The 14,902-nt window shown below is 44.0% G+C and overlaps 1 protein-coding gene across 1 annotated transcript; it reads right to left on the reverse strand.

The window, feature by feature from the left end:
* Positions 1-5,161: 5,161 nt before the first annotated feature.
* MYOCOS (myocilin opposite strand) lies at positions 5,162-14,473 on the reverse strand. The gene is made up of 3 exons (XM_059057692.2): positions 14,405-14,473; positions 7,749-7,885; positions 5,162-5,321 (listed from the first exon to the last, which is right to left on the reverse strand). The coding sequence occupies exons 2-3, from the start codon at positions 7,841-7,843 to the stop codon at positions 5,162-5,164; spliced, it is 255 nt and encodes an 84-aa protein (XP_058913675.1). The 5' UTR covers positions 7,844-7,885; positions 14,405-14,473.
* Positions 14,474-14,902: the final 429 nt, after the last annotated feature.

Below are 14,902 nucleotides of genomic sequence, written 5' to 3' on the forward strand. Positions count from 1 at the left end.
TTCTCCTTGAACTTTGTGGGATACTTTGCTGAAGAGAAGAGTACAGATTCCAACCATCAGATAATTCCTTTGGGTTGGGAGGTATGATTATAGGCTGCTAAAGTTTTGGGGTGTGTGTGTGTGTGTGTGTGTGTGTGTGTGTGTGTGTGTAACTGAGAGGATTATGCCTGGTTTTGAGGTGTTGCCCACGATGACAGCAGACAAACAGTGGAATCCATACCTTCCTACGCCCATCTCCTGGTGATTTTGGTCCTTCTCGAACAATCTTTTCATCTTTTCTCCAACTTACCCTCTTTCACCCTAGCTCTATTTTGGTTCTTATTTGCTGTCACAGGTATGAATTTCATAATTTTCTGCTCAGGTGTGCAGACCTAAGGAATTTAATTACCTCTTTACCTAAATTTAAATACGTCTTTAAAGGTCTAGCTCCAAAGACAGTCACATTCTAAGGTACTGGGGGTTAGGACTTTAACATACGAAGGGGCGGGGAGACAGTTCAGCCCATAACAACTGGGTATTACCACTCTACTCCACTGGTAGGAAACTCTTAAAAACTAGAAAACCCAGAAGTCAGAGTGCATGAAGTCATTCACCCTTCTAAGGACATGTAGCTGCCAGGTGTTGAATGAAAAGTGGAAGATGAGGAGACACTTTTGGGTGATGAGATGAGTAGTCACAGCACACACATAAGTAAGGCCAACCCTGCTTGCACAGCCCTGCCCATGTTTCCTTTTCTTTCCCTCCACCAGCTACTGCTTCTGGCTTCAGGATGGAAGAAGAGGGTGGTGGAAGGAGGAACAGAAGGAAGAAGGAAACTCTTCACTTAGCTTCCAGGACATTAAACTTCTCCTCCATTATGGATTTCTCCTTCTTGGTTTTTATTTGTTTGTTCTGCTGGTTCTTCCTTTTAGTCTGTGTTAGTCAGGGTTCTCCAGAGAAATAGAACCAATAGGAGATATATAAGTATAAATACAGATTCAGATATAAACAGATTTATTATGAGGAATTGGCTCATGCAACTGTGGAGAAGTCCTGCTGTCTGCCACCTGCAAGCTGGAGACCCAGGAAAGCTGGTCCAAGTTCAAAGGCCTGAAAACTAGGGGAGCCAACGGTGTAAATCTCAGAGCAGGGTAGAAGACCAATGTCCCAGTTCAAACAGGCCAGCAGGGAGCAAAATGGGTGAATTCCTCCTTCCTCCACCTTTTTGTTCTTTTCAGGCCCTAAATGGATTGTATGATGCCCACCCTTACTGAGGAGGGTGATCTACTTTACTGAGTCCACCAATTCAAATGCTAACCTCATCCAGATACACCCTCACAGATGCATCTAGAAATAATGTTTAATCTGGGCACCCCTTGGTTCAGCCAAGTTGACACATAAAATTAACTTTCACATAGCCCCAACCTCTTAAGATTTTAGCACTCCAGGGCTCACTTTAGGGTTTATCTACTCATTCGTCTGGTGATCTCGTCTAGCATCATGGTTTTAAATGCCATCTCTATGCTGACAATACCTCAAATTTATATCTCCAGCTCAGACTGCTCCTGAACTCCAGATTCATACATTCATTGGCCCACTTGACTTCTCCATTTAAATGTCTGTTAGGCATATTAAGTGAGCAAGAATGGAATTTCTGAGTTTCCCCATCCCACCCCCTCAGACACTCCCAATCTACTCATCTTGAAGCTGATGGAAACTCCATCCCTCCAGTTGCTCAGACCAAAAATCTTGGGGTCATCCTTTACTCTTCTCTCTCACAATGCCTCATCCAATCCATCAGAAACTTTTATTGGTTCTATCTTCAAATATATATATCTAGAATCTGAGCACCCTCCTCACCAGCCCAACTATTACTTGTCCAAATTATTATTGTCTTTTTCCTGAATTACTACAGTAGCCTCTGAAACGATTCTGTTTCCTCCCCTCGTACAGCCTGTCCTCCACACAAACGGCCAGAGCATGTGTCTCCTTTTCTGAACACCCTCTATGCCTTCCCGGCTCATTCAAAGTCAAAGTCCTTACACAGCCGCACGTGTTCTACCTCCTCCCCCACCACCTGTGACTTCATTTACTAATGGCCCCTGATTCACTCTACTCCAGCCAAGCCCCACTGGCCCCTTCTCCTCCTCTGGATACACCTTTGTCTTAAGGCCTTTGCACTGGCTCTTCCCTCTGCTCTGACGTGCACACACCTAACTCCATCACTGTCTTCAAGGTTTTACTCAAATATAACCTCCCTAATGAGGCCTACCCAGACCACCCTATTTAAAATCGCAACTCACCTGCTTCTTCCTCTACCACTTCTAATCTTTCTTTCCCTGTCTTATTATTTTTAAATGTCTTTTCCATTACATTTAACATCTCCTAACATATAATTCGTTGTTTTTAAATTATATATACACCTTTTGTCAGTCTTCCCCGACTGGAGTGTAAATTCCATGGGGGCAGCGATTGTTTTGTTCAGTAATATGTCCCTAAACCCTCTTGTACTGTTGGTGGGAATGTAAATTGACACAGCCACTATGGAGAACAGTATGGAGGTTCCTTAAAAAACTACAAATAGAACTACCATACGACCCAGCAATCCCACTACTGGGCATATACCTGGAGAAAACCATGATTCAAAAAGAGTCATGTTCCACAATGTTCACCGCAGCTCTATTTACAATAGCCAGGACATGGAAGCAACCTAAGTGTCCATCAACAGATGAATGGATAAAGAAGATGTGGCACATATATACAATGGAATATTACTCAGCCATAAAAAGGAACAAATCTGAGTTATTTGTAGTGAGGTGGGTGGACCTAGAGACTGTCATACAGAGTGAAGTAAGTCAGAAAGAGAAAAACAAATACTGCATGCTAATACATATATATGGAATCTAAGAAAAAAATAACATAAAAAGGTCATGAAGAGCCTAGGGGTAGGACGGGAATAAAGACACAGACCTACTAGAGAATGGACTTGAGGACATGGGGAGGGGGAAGGGTAAGCTGTGACAAAGTGAGAGAGTGGCATGGACATATATACACTACCAAACGTAGGGTGGATAGCTAGTGGGAAGCAGCCGCATAACACAGGGAGATCAGCTAGGTGGTTTGTGACCACCTAGAGGGGTGGGATAGGGAGGGTGGGAGAGAGGGAGATGCAAGAGGGAAGAGATATGGGGACATACGTATATGTATAACTGATTCACTTTGTTATACAGCAGAAACTAACACAACAATGTAAAGTAATTATACTCCAATGAAGATGTTAAAAATAGACTCATGACCAAGATTTAACAAAGCCAAAAAATAATAATAATATGTCCCTAGAACAGTGCCCAGCTTAATATTTTGAACACATGAATAAACAGAAAAAATATCCTGGAACTTGCCCAGAAACAATCAGAAATAAAACTACCTTAAGGGGTACCCCTTCCCACCATTTTCCCTCATTGATTCTATGCTTAACTGGCTGTGTGACCCTAGACTAGTCACTTAACCTCTGTTCCAGTGGTAATAGAACTTTCTGTAACGACAGTATGCTCTATATCTGTAACACCCAGTATGGTAGCCGACAGCCACATGTCGCTATTGAGCACTTGAAATGTGGCTAGTGCAAGGAACTGAATTTTATATTTAATTCTGATGAATTTATGTTTAAGTAGCCACACGTGGCTAGTGGCTACCCCATTGGACAGTGCAGGTATGTTCTCTCATCTGACTGAGGATGAGGTCATGTGTGTGTTGAGCCCCCAGCTGGCGATGACAGGTGCTCCAGGCATGCTCCCCCTGCTTCACTGCTGCGGCAGCAGACCTCAAGAAGGAACCTGACTTCCGCATCAACAGCACAGCCCACTGACTATGTGGGGAGGGGACCTGAGTACACATAAGGGTGGGCTTGGAGGGAGAACGTCCACAAGGACTCTGAAGAAGTGAATGCAATAAAAGATGGCCCTGTTGGGGGCCAGGGCAGTCCACCCCAAAATGTGCCTCCATGGTGTATGGATTATCTTAAATAAGTTACTTAAGAAATGGCCAGTGCAAGAGGAATACTCTGACCCTGCTTTCTGTCTGACCTTAAAAGTAGGAAGTAAATCTCTCACATAAACAATGGACACACTTATGGTTAGAGAGAGAATTCAGGCTGAGAAGCCTGTGTAAACAAATCTTGTTACTTCTTTTATTTACTACTCCAAGCCCAAACTCTGTTTAGATTCTTCATTAATTGAGCACCCCAAAACCTAAATTTCTTTGTCCTACCTATTCCTCACAAATGTATTGTTTCCTTGTCTAAAAAGTATAAAAACTGCCTGCTTTGGCCACTTCTTTGGTCCCAATTCCATGAGACCTCCATGCACATGAATTAAAATTTGTTTCTCTTTCTCCTGTTCATCTGTCTTGTGTCAATTTTACTATTAGTCCTACCACCAGAACTCAAGAGGAATAGAGGAGGAAATTTCCCCTTCCCCAACGGCAGCTAAGGACATTTCCCAGCGTGGATTTGAATGATCACCTCTTTAATGCTTTCTGACTCTTCAGAAGAGTCCTGTGGGTCCTTAGAAGTGCTCTGGGGAGTCTTGAGCATGAGATCTGAGCAGTATGTTCCTCCTCCCTAACTAAGCCACTCTGCACTTGGCTGCTTTTCAAGTTTCTTCTATTAGAGTTTGAAATTCACTTAAATCTCCAAGAAACAAACTTTGAAAATGTCATCCCTAAATGTGAAATGCAGCCCAGTCCAAGCCCAGGAGATGCCACAAAAGGCCACAAAACTGTCATGTCCCAGGCTGAGGTTTGAAAACCCAAACCCCTCAGGGTTCTCTGGAGCTCATATCTTTAAATTCAGATTTGCACTCATCCAGGTTTAGTAACAAACACTGAGGCCTGATCTTTTTTTTTTTTTTAATTCAAATACAACTGACTACCATAAGTGTTCTACCGTGTGGCATAAATTAAAGACCAAACAGAGACATCAGAGACTTGGCTTGAGAAACCAAAGATTACCCTAAGTGCATTAGTAAGGATAAACAATGCTCAACAGTGGTTGTAGGAGAAGAAAACTAGGAAAGAAAGAACAAAGATTTTCCAAGAGAGTCTTCAAAGCCAACCCCAGTGACTTCACGGAAACTGTTTTTTGGAGTTTTCTGTCAAAGTCTAGTTCAAAATGACTGATGTTTTAGGTGCTTAAGAAGGAAACTTTGGAGTCTTCAGTTGGAGAAGGAGGTGGGGCTGGGGGTACTTCGGAGCCAGCTGCACTAGGGGGATGAGCTTGTCCCAAATCCATATCTGAGGGTATCTCCCCGGCTTCATCACTTTTCTTGGTAAATCTCTCTTCTCTGGGAAGAAAGGCACACTGAACGTCATTTAAAGATGGGATTTTTTAAAAGAACCCCCAGATCCCAGCACCTAAAGAGCATACAGCATTTTGGAGGACATCCTGACTCACCTACCCACGTTTACGGAGCCATCACCCGGCAAAGATAAGATACACTCTATTTACACTTCACATGTCAGCTCTTCTCAGAGACAATTTAACCATCTCCACTGGTCCCCGTGGAACCAATGTAGCTGGGGTCCACCCCTACCAGCCAGCTCTCTGTAGTTTCAGCCCAGGGCAGGCTCTCTCTCTCTCAATGTTTTATTTGCAAACCAGCTATTCTCTGGCTAGTTCAGCCTAGGCTCACTTCAACTCTCCTTTCTGCCTAGTCACCCCCCGCCCCCCTGTCCTCACTTCCAGCCTGCCAGGTTCTCCTTCCCTTCTGCTAGAATGCACCAGGCATCTCCATTCTACTCAGGTCTGGGCAAACCCTGCCTTCAAGGGAATAGGACTAGCCAGTCAAGTGATCAGAGATTCAGAATTAACTGTTCCCTGAATGAACACCTACTCTGGTCTAGGGACTTGGAAATTAACTAGAAACTAACTAACTACATTCAGATTCTCAAGGACAGCTCACCCCTGTTAAGTTTTTCAGCTGAGGAAGCTGAGACAGAAGGCGATTTACCCGGGTCATATGGCCAGTAAAATACAGAACTGGAATTCAAACTCAGATTTCCTGATCACAAATTCACTGCTGCATCTCCCAGTCAGAGCTGATCCCTAACGTTGCTGCAGAGATGTGGGGGAATGGGGGGAGGGGCTAACAGGGAAGGAAGCTAGGAGAGGTCCCAGAACTGTGGGATCTCTTCCTTCCTGAGTGGATTTTAGAACACAGTGACCACAGCACCCTGGAGACAATGCCCACTCCACAGTCTAACCAGTGGTGTCAAATTTGCCACGCAGCCCCATCTGTAAAGGTTTAAAACTCCATACCTATGTTAACTAAGAAATTGTACATAATTCTTAACATCAATTCACTAATATCTTACATCCCAACAAACTCTAAAGTCAAGAAGCACTGTGAACAAACTGGACGGAGGTCCCTATTTCAAATCAATAATTTTTATTTTGGGCCAACTTGTCAGGTTTCATAAAATCATTATTTTTAAGCTCATACTATACCCACAGAACTCAGACCAAAAGTGTCAGCTCTGCCAATTGTTGTTTACTCATATCTGCATTATTAGAATGACTTCAACCCAGGTTTCTTGGCAGAAATTTGTTAGGCCACTTTTCTCTGTTGAGGGTTGCATTCGTTAAGACTAGACACAATAACTTATAAGTGCACTTAACCCACACAGATAAACTGCAACCTGTTGGCATTTGCTGCGAGTGAGTGAGTGAAGCAGTCCAGTGAAGCTGGCCTTCCTCCAGCTTTGCAGCTCCCGTCCTCCCATCTGGAAAGTCTCAATCTACACATGACCTCCTGACACACACTGACACACAGGGAAGGTGCAGCATCCAACCAAATATCAATTTTAATAGAGCTCAGTTTTCATATAAATTGGAGTCCTAATGTTTTCTTTATATCTTTCTTTATATATGTGATGTCTTGGGCACCTGGCTGGATCTGGGGATCTCAGACCAGAGAGAGGACAGAGCATCCCACAGTGGCTATCACAGGCTTGCCAGATTTAGCAAAAGAAAATACAGGGTGCCCAGTTAAATTTGAATTTCAGATAAACAACTTTTTTTACTGTAAGTATATCACAAATATCACACAGGCTTACTTAGGCCAAAAAACCCCCTTTCTGTTGTTCATCTAAAGTTCAGATTCAACTAGGCATCCTGTATTTTATCCACTGAGCCTACAATCAGGGGAAGGTGTCAGGCAGTGGACTTGTTTGAGAACTCCAGCATGCAGCTCAGGCAGCTAACTACTCCAAGGCAGGCAAACCCCCTCCTTTGCGCCTGGTAAGCTGTTGAGGCCTCCCCTTTCTAAGGGCAGGCTAGCACAGTCCTGGGCACCAGGTGCAGAGTCATGAAGGAGAAAAGCAGTCCTTGCAGGGAACTTACAGCCTAGTTGGGAATGAGGACAAGCTTCAGGGAGTCCATGCTGTTCCCAAACTTTGCAAAGTCATGCATTTTTATACTGAGAGTGTACATCATAACTTCCAGCTGATTATCAAAGTCACGCTCACTCCCCAATCAAGAGCCACTGACCTGAAGTTCATTCCAGCGCCCTTATCATTGCCTATTGAAGGATCACGTGACAAGGATCTGTTTCCCACAGTGGGTGACAAAGTGTTTTCTCATCTGTAAAATCTGCCTTGCTGTAATGGATGAATACATTTACATAAACCAGCGTCTGGAGGCATTTTACGGCACTTGGTAAGGATCAGCATTTATGTTCCATCCTAACCCCCACCAGAGACCCCAGAAATACCTCATGGTCATGGTGATTCGGCGCCTGGTCACCTCGGAGGCTAGGTCTCTGTAGGGGAGGTTAATGCTGTTGCCCATGGAGCCTTTCTCTGCCATGGCCTTGCACTCAGAGGATTTAGATTCACCGCACCTGTGAATCTGAAACAAAAGCACCAGCAAACATGCTTCAGGGGTTGGGACTGCTCTGCTTGGGTCCAACATGGCACGGTTTGCAGAGGACTTTCACTGCCATGTTCTCAGAGGGTCCGCCATACAGCCCGCCCCCCTTCCCCCATTCCCCAGTCCCACCCCTGAGGCAGACATTTTCTCATTCAAATACCTGCTGTGGGGGAAGAGCAAGGTCCTCCTCACCTTAGATAGAACAGGTATTATTAACCCGATCTTGTGATATGGAAACCAAGGGCAGCTATGGTTTCCCCCCAGGGAACAGCTGAGGAAACGGAGGCCCAGAGAGGTGAACTGCCTCTCCCCAGGTTGCACAGCTGGGCCCTGTCAGTGCTGCTTCCCCTTTAAGGAGTGCCACTTGCATGGAGCCCTTCTCTCACAGGGCTGTTTGGCATCACTGACACACGCAGAGCCGCCCTCCTCCTGGAGCACTTACCTTCTAAAGAACAGGAAAGGGACATAGGATTGACAAGGCTACTTATTCAGATATGCACCTGGCAGAGATACTGGAGGCTTGATATTGAGAAGAAAAATAACAGCAGTGGGACCTCTTTAGTGTCGGATGTGGGATGGCCTTTTACAGTATTCTGTTTGGTAACCACAGTAACTCTGCAAGGTAAGTTATTATGATCCCTGCTGAGCCAATGGGGAAACTGAGCAGCAGAGAAATTAGGTAGCTTCTCCAGGGGGCACAGAGCTAGAATCTCAACCTACGTCTGCCTGGCTTCAAAGACTCCAGTACAGAGTCAAGTGACCCTCCAGTTCTGCCTCGGTGCCAAGCCATTTCCAAAGGAGTAAGGGATGAGTCTTCATTCCTGGATACCTGGTCATGCTCACAAGGTGACATGGCCGTTCTCAGAACATGAGTTGCAATGGCCTGAGCTCACCAGCCTGGTCTGCTGGTTGGAAAGGTGTGTTCTTAGGAGGAAGCCCAACTGACTCACCTTTTGATTCCACATCAGCTCAGGATATGACCTTTTCCACACCTCAGGTCATGGTCTTTGAAGAGATGCCCTCATTCTGTGCAACCTCGGTTCCCACACATCAGTCACTCCACTGTCTCAGAGAAGGAAAAGTCCCAAACCACCGCTACTGCTGCCAACTGCCTCCCAGACTTTTTTAAGCCTCCTGTAGTCAATCTCTCTCAAGAGCTTGAGTTAATGGATTGATTTGTGCCCTTCAAAGGTAGCAGCTGGGAATTCCCTGGTGGTACAGTGGTTAAGACTCCGAGCTCCCAATGCAGGGGGCCTGGGTTCGATCCCTGGTCAGGGAACTAGATCACACATGCATGCTGCGACTAAGAGTTCACGTGCTGGAGCTAAGGAGCCTGCGAGCTGCAACTAAGGAGTCCACCTGTTGCAACTAAGACCCAGTGCAACTAAATAAATAAATAAGGTAGCAGCAGCTGACACAGATTTTCCCTGCAGAATTGACCTTGATGAGAAATCCCCAAAGATGTTGCGGGGGTGGGGGGGGGCGGGGGGGAGATAGGTCTTGAGCGCAAAGCAGGGGAAGAGCCTTTGGCGACATGAGCAACGAGGAAGCACAGAAAGAGGCTAGAAAGCGTGACCTGTTACTACTGACTACATTTAAAAGGCTAATTCATGTATAGCCATCCTCCCAGCACCATCATAATAATTGATCTCACTCCTTCCTGATGACTCAGCACTTCTGCTGAGGTGGCAGGTGCTTTGACTTTGAAATAAAAGGTATTGACTGATTTCATGACTCTCACTTTTGAGCTGCATGATCTTGGGCAAGTAATTTAACTTCTATAAGCCTCGGTTTTCCTACCTGTAAAAGAGGAGTAATACTCATAGCAGCACTATTCACAATAGCCAAGACATGAAAACAACCTAAATGTCCATCGACAGATGAATGGATAAAGAAGATGTGGTGTATACACACACACACACACACACACACACACACACACACACACACAATGGAATACTATTCAGCCACAGAAAAGAATGAAATAATGCCATTTGCAGCAACATGGATGGACTTACAGATTATCCTACTAAGTCAGTCAGAACGAAAAAGACAAATACCATATGATATCGCTTACATGTGGAATCTAAAATATGACACAAATGAACCTATCTAAGAAACAGAAACAGACTCACAGACATAGAGAACAGACTTGTGGTTGCCAGTGAAGGGGGAGTGGGGGAGGGGTGGAGTGGGAGTTTGGGGTTAGCAGATGCAAACCATTATATATAGAACGGATAAACAACAAGGTCCTACTGTAAACCACAGGGAACTATATTCAATATCCTATGATAAACCATAATGGAAAAGAATTTTTAAAGAATGTATATATATACATATATATATAATTGAATCACTTTGCTGTACAGCAGAAATTAACACAACATTGTAAATCAACTACACTTCAATTACAAAAAGAAGTAATAATCTCTACAAGGGCTGTTGTGAGTATTGAGAAAATATTTGCAAAAATCCCTAATTTAACTTTTTTTGGTTTTTAAAATGTTTAAATTCATGTTTATACACACACACACACACATATATACATTTAGCCCAGGATGAATATGAATGTGTATACTGCCCTTGATGTAATAACATGAATGTAAGCCTTTTCCTCACAAACTCAATTATATACTTTTTGAAAGTAGGAACCCTATTTTAAAAAAAATTTATTTATTTTATTTATTTATTTTTGGCTGCGTCGGGTCTTCATTGCTGCACGCAGGCTTTCTCTAGTTGTGGTGAGCAGGGGCTACTCTTTGTTGCAGTGCATGAGCTTCTCATTGAGGTGGCTTGTCTTGTTGCAGAGCACGGGGTCTAGGAACGCAGGCTCCGCAGTTGTGGCTCGCAGGCTCTAGAGTGCAGGCTCAGTGGCTGTGGCGCATGGGCTTAGTTGTTCTGCGTCATGTGGATCTTCTCGGACCAGGGCTTGAACCCGTGTTCCCTGCATTGTCAGGCAGATTCTTAACCACTGCGCCACCAGGGAAGCTCAGGAGCCCTATTTTATCCCTCCCTCCTAACCCAGGCTTGGCACAGTGTTGAGTTCCTAGTGGGAACCCAACAATTACTTAAATTGAATCAGAAACTGCAATAGCATTGTGTTTCCATCTGTTTCCTTTAGCCATGTGATTACCAAAGTCTAACATAAGCAAATTTCTCTATTGTGTTTGAATATGTCAGAAACAATTATTGGTTTGTTTTATGTTTGTTTGTTATTGTTTTGGCCCAATGACTTTGGAGAACAAAGTCTGAGCTCTTAAGTAGGAACCCTTGGGAAGTCTGCTGTCGTCAGATATATCTGAATGATTAACAGCAATACAAACCTCGACAAACCCCTACCTCCTATGCTAGCCATCCTTTATGATATTCCATACAAACCTAAAACATGTTTCTGAACCCTGACATCCAAACATGAAGTTGACACTTCAGATGTGTAAGAAGAAGCCCTGGTAATAGAGCAGTTTGGCGTAAGAGAGCCTGTATTTCTCTCCATTAACTATAATGAAATCACATTAGAAATTAGCTTCTACTTGTGAGATAACATCTGTTAAAGCTGGGGTTCACGAAGGGCAGGACCATAATAAAGATGCAGACGTAGAGAATGGACTTGAGGACACGGAGAGGGGGCAGGGTGAGCTGGGACAAAGTGAGAGAGTGGCAGGGACATATAAACACTACCAAATGTAAAATAGATAGCTAGTGGGAAGCAGTCACATAGCACAGGGAGATCAGCTTGGTGCTTTGTGACCATCTAGAGGGGTGGGATAGGGAGGGTGGGAGGGAGACGCAAGAGGGAGGGGATACAGGGATATATGTATACATATAGCTGATTCACTTTGTTATACAGCAGAAACTAACACACCATTGTAAAGCAATTACACTCCAATAAAGATGTTAAAAAAAAAAAGCTGAGCTTCAAAACATGGCCTACCTGACACCAAAGTTCACATATTTAATGACTGCGGTTTTCCACTCACAAAATAGAATAAAATGAAAACATGTATTCTCTAAAAAGCAATAGAAAACTATACAACTACCAATATTACTAATTTTACAATAGGGGATCTGAAACTTCTCTCTTAGGCTCTCTCAGCTATGTGGAACAAAGACCGACAGATAGGGATTGTTGGAAGGATATGCAGGCAAAAGAGGGACAGGAATCCTCCTGGAAGAACAGGATGAGTCACCCTGCTGTGCATCCCAAGAAGACTTGAACTGGGAAAGCCAAAGTGGAGACACCTCTAGGGACTATATTATCTTGCCATCCCTACAGCTACAAAAATTTATGGCTCTAGCCCTCTACCCTGAATGGGATTCAGTTATTCTCAATCTCTGCAAGATGTATAAGCCAGGTATAATTTTTATAGGCATAGATGCCTAGCTGAGGTAACAGGATAATTAGCACTAACACAGGTGTGTGAGTCCCTCAAGTCTACTCTCAGCTCCCTTGACCCCCTCTCTAGTCTGCATTTGCTTGGCTGAGTGCCAACCTAAGTTACATTCACCTCTTTACCTCTTGACGCCTGTACCCATGCAGCTATATACGGCTAAAGAACAACACACACCTTGATGACTACTCACTTGAAATTCATGACTGCAAACTTCAACTGGGTACTTATCTCAGGTCTAGAAACCTTCTCATCTCTTCCCAAACCTCCAATGCTTCTTCCTAATTCTCATTTTCAGCTGAGGAAAACAGAAACAATCCAGAGAACTTCCAAAAGAACCCACCACCCACCCATCTACTCACCTTCCAGCTTTTGTGCCATATTCTTTGCCTCTTCTACAGTTACTATAGATGAAATATGAGCACTCTTTTCAGAGACCAACGCTTGCACTCGGACACCTGACCCCATCCTCTCTCATCCACATCAGGTCTTCACTCCAGTAATCCTCTCCTCTTGAATATCAAATGTCCCCTCTCTACTGGGTCTTTCCCATCAGTGTACAAACATTATTTCTCCCATCTTAAAACTCTGTCTTGAATCCAGTTTTCCCCACCACAAAACAAATCAACAAAAATTTATTGAGGAAGAGTTGTTTGTATTCATTGTCTCCAATTGCTTTCCTTCCATCCTCTATCAAATCCACGCCAGTGGTGATTTACCAAAACATCACTCCTCTCACTCAGCCATCAGTGGCGTTTGAAACAGTAGATCACTCCCTCCTCCTTGAAACATTTCCTCATTGGCTTCCAGGACACCACACGCCTCCTGCCCCAACCTCACTGGTTACTCTTTCTTAGTTCCCTTTGCTTGTTTCTTTTCATCTTCCTAAAATCTTAACATTAGAGTATCCAAGGCTTGGTCCTTGAATCTCTTCTCTACTCTCATTTCTATGTTGATCTCATTTAATCACATCATTAAATTCCATCTCTAGGATGATGACATCCTGTCTGTCTCTCCAGATCTCTCTCCTGAACTACAGACTGATACATCAACTGTCCACTTGACAACTCCATTTTACTAATAAATACTTAACTCAAAACGCCTAAGACTGAACTCTTGATCAACTCCTTCAAACCTGCTCTACCTGCTGTCTTCCCCATTTCTGTTAATGGCAACCCCATCCATTCAGCTGCTTGAGCCTCAAATCTAGAAGTCATCTTTGTCTTATATCTCTCTCTCTCTCAAACTCACATTCAGTCTGTCAACAGATGGATTTTGAGCTCAACTTTTCAAGATATATCCAGAATCCAGCCACTTCTCACCACCCTTACTGTTACCTGCCCTTGTCCGCAACTCATCATTATCCTTGGCATGAATAATTGCAAAAGCCTCCTAACTGGCCTGCCTGTTTTCATCCTTGTCCCTGCTTCAACACACAGCCAGAGCAATCCTTTAAAAATGTCATGTTTCTCCTCTGCTCTAAACTCTCCAATGGCTTTCCATTTTTACTCAGAGTAAAAGCCAAAAACCCTTGCAATGGCCTTAAGAGCTTATTACAATTTGCCTCCTTTCCTCACTCCCAATTTCTCTGACCTCAACAATTATTACTATCCCTTTTTCTCACTCTGGCTTCCTCATGTTCCTGAACACCCAGGGACACTCCCTCTTCAAGCCAGGCTTTGCACTTGCTGTTGCCTCTGCCTGGAACACGCGGCCCCAAATATCTACATACCTTGTTTCCTCTGTTCCTTCAAGTCTTTGTTCAATTTTGCCTGTGCAGTGATGCCTTCCTTGTGTACTCCATTTAAAATATAGAAAAAAAAACACAGGTTTTTGCCTGCTATACTCCCTGCTGTATCTCAACACCTGAAACAACATCCAGCGCATCGTAGCTGATGCTGTGGCACGTCATCCAGATCCTCTTTCTGGCCAATGCACTCCTTTCCCCAGATGCTAGGAGTGTTGGTGGCTGATGGCTTTCAGGTGAGTCCCTCTCCAGGCATTGCTTTCAGCTGAAGACAGTTGCCTCAGCCCCTCCCCTAGAGACAAATGATAGCCCTCATCCAATGACTGACCAGTGTATGGGTATGAATGCCCAGACCCATCCTACCTCAGGAGCTGCCTATAGAATCAACCGAGGCCTTTGTTGTAACTATTGATACATCGCAGTTCAGCTTCTCTCTCCCATGGATACTAATGCAGAGGGCACTCCCCCAATGAGCTTCCTGCACATAAATCTACATTTCAGTGTGTTTCCCAGGAAACTCAATCTAGCACAGCGGGTGCCAGCAGTGGTCTAAGGAAGACGACTCTAAAAAGAGATTTTGGCTGTGGATTACCAGGCAGAGAGAACCTTATCACTGATGGTATGTGGAGCATTAGCAGTCCCTGGCAAGCTGTAATGGCTAGTGGTTAAAATTTTCATTGATGTGCAAGAGGGAGGGAATATGGGGATATAGGTATGCATATAGCTGATTCACTTTGTTATACAGCAGAAATTAACAACATTGTAAAACAATTATATTCCAAAAACTTTTTTACATTGATGGTGAATTGGGATGGGATTGTATTGGAAGAGGATGAACTGGAAGGTTTAATATCTCAAGCT

Source organism: Kogia breviceps, chromosome 1, assembly GCF_026419965.1.
Source record: "Kogia breviceps isolate mKogBre1 chromosome 1, mKogBre1 haplotype 1, whole genome shotgun sequence".
Classification (NCBI taxonomy): domain Eukaryota; kingdom Metazoa; phylum Chordata; class Mammalia; order Artiodactyla; family Physeteridae; genus Kogia; species Kogia breviceps.

Excerpts from the sequence above, each read along its gene's own strand:
- MYOCOS (XM_059057692.2), bottom strand. The coding sequence starts at position 7,843 with ATGGCAGAGAAAGGCTCCATGGGCAACAGCATTAACCTCCCCTACAGA. Across the intron at positions 5,322-7,748 it reads CGAATCACCATGACCATGAG|AGAAGAGAGATTTACCAAGA; the intron begins GTATTTCTGGGG and ends CTTTCTTCCCAG.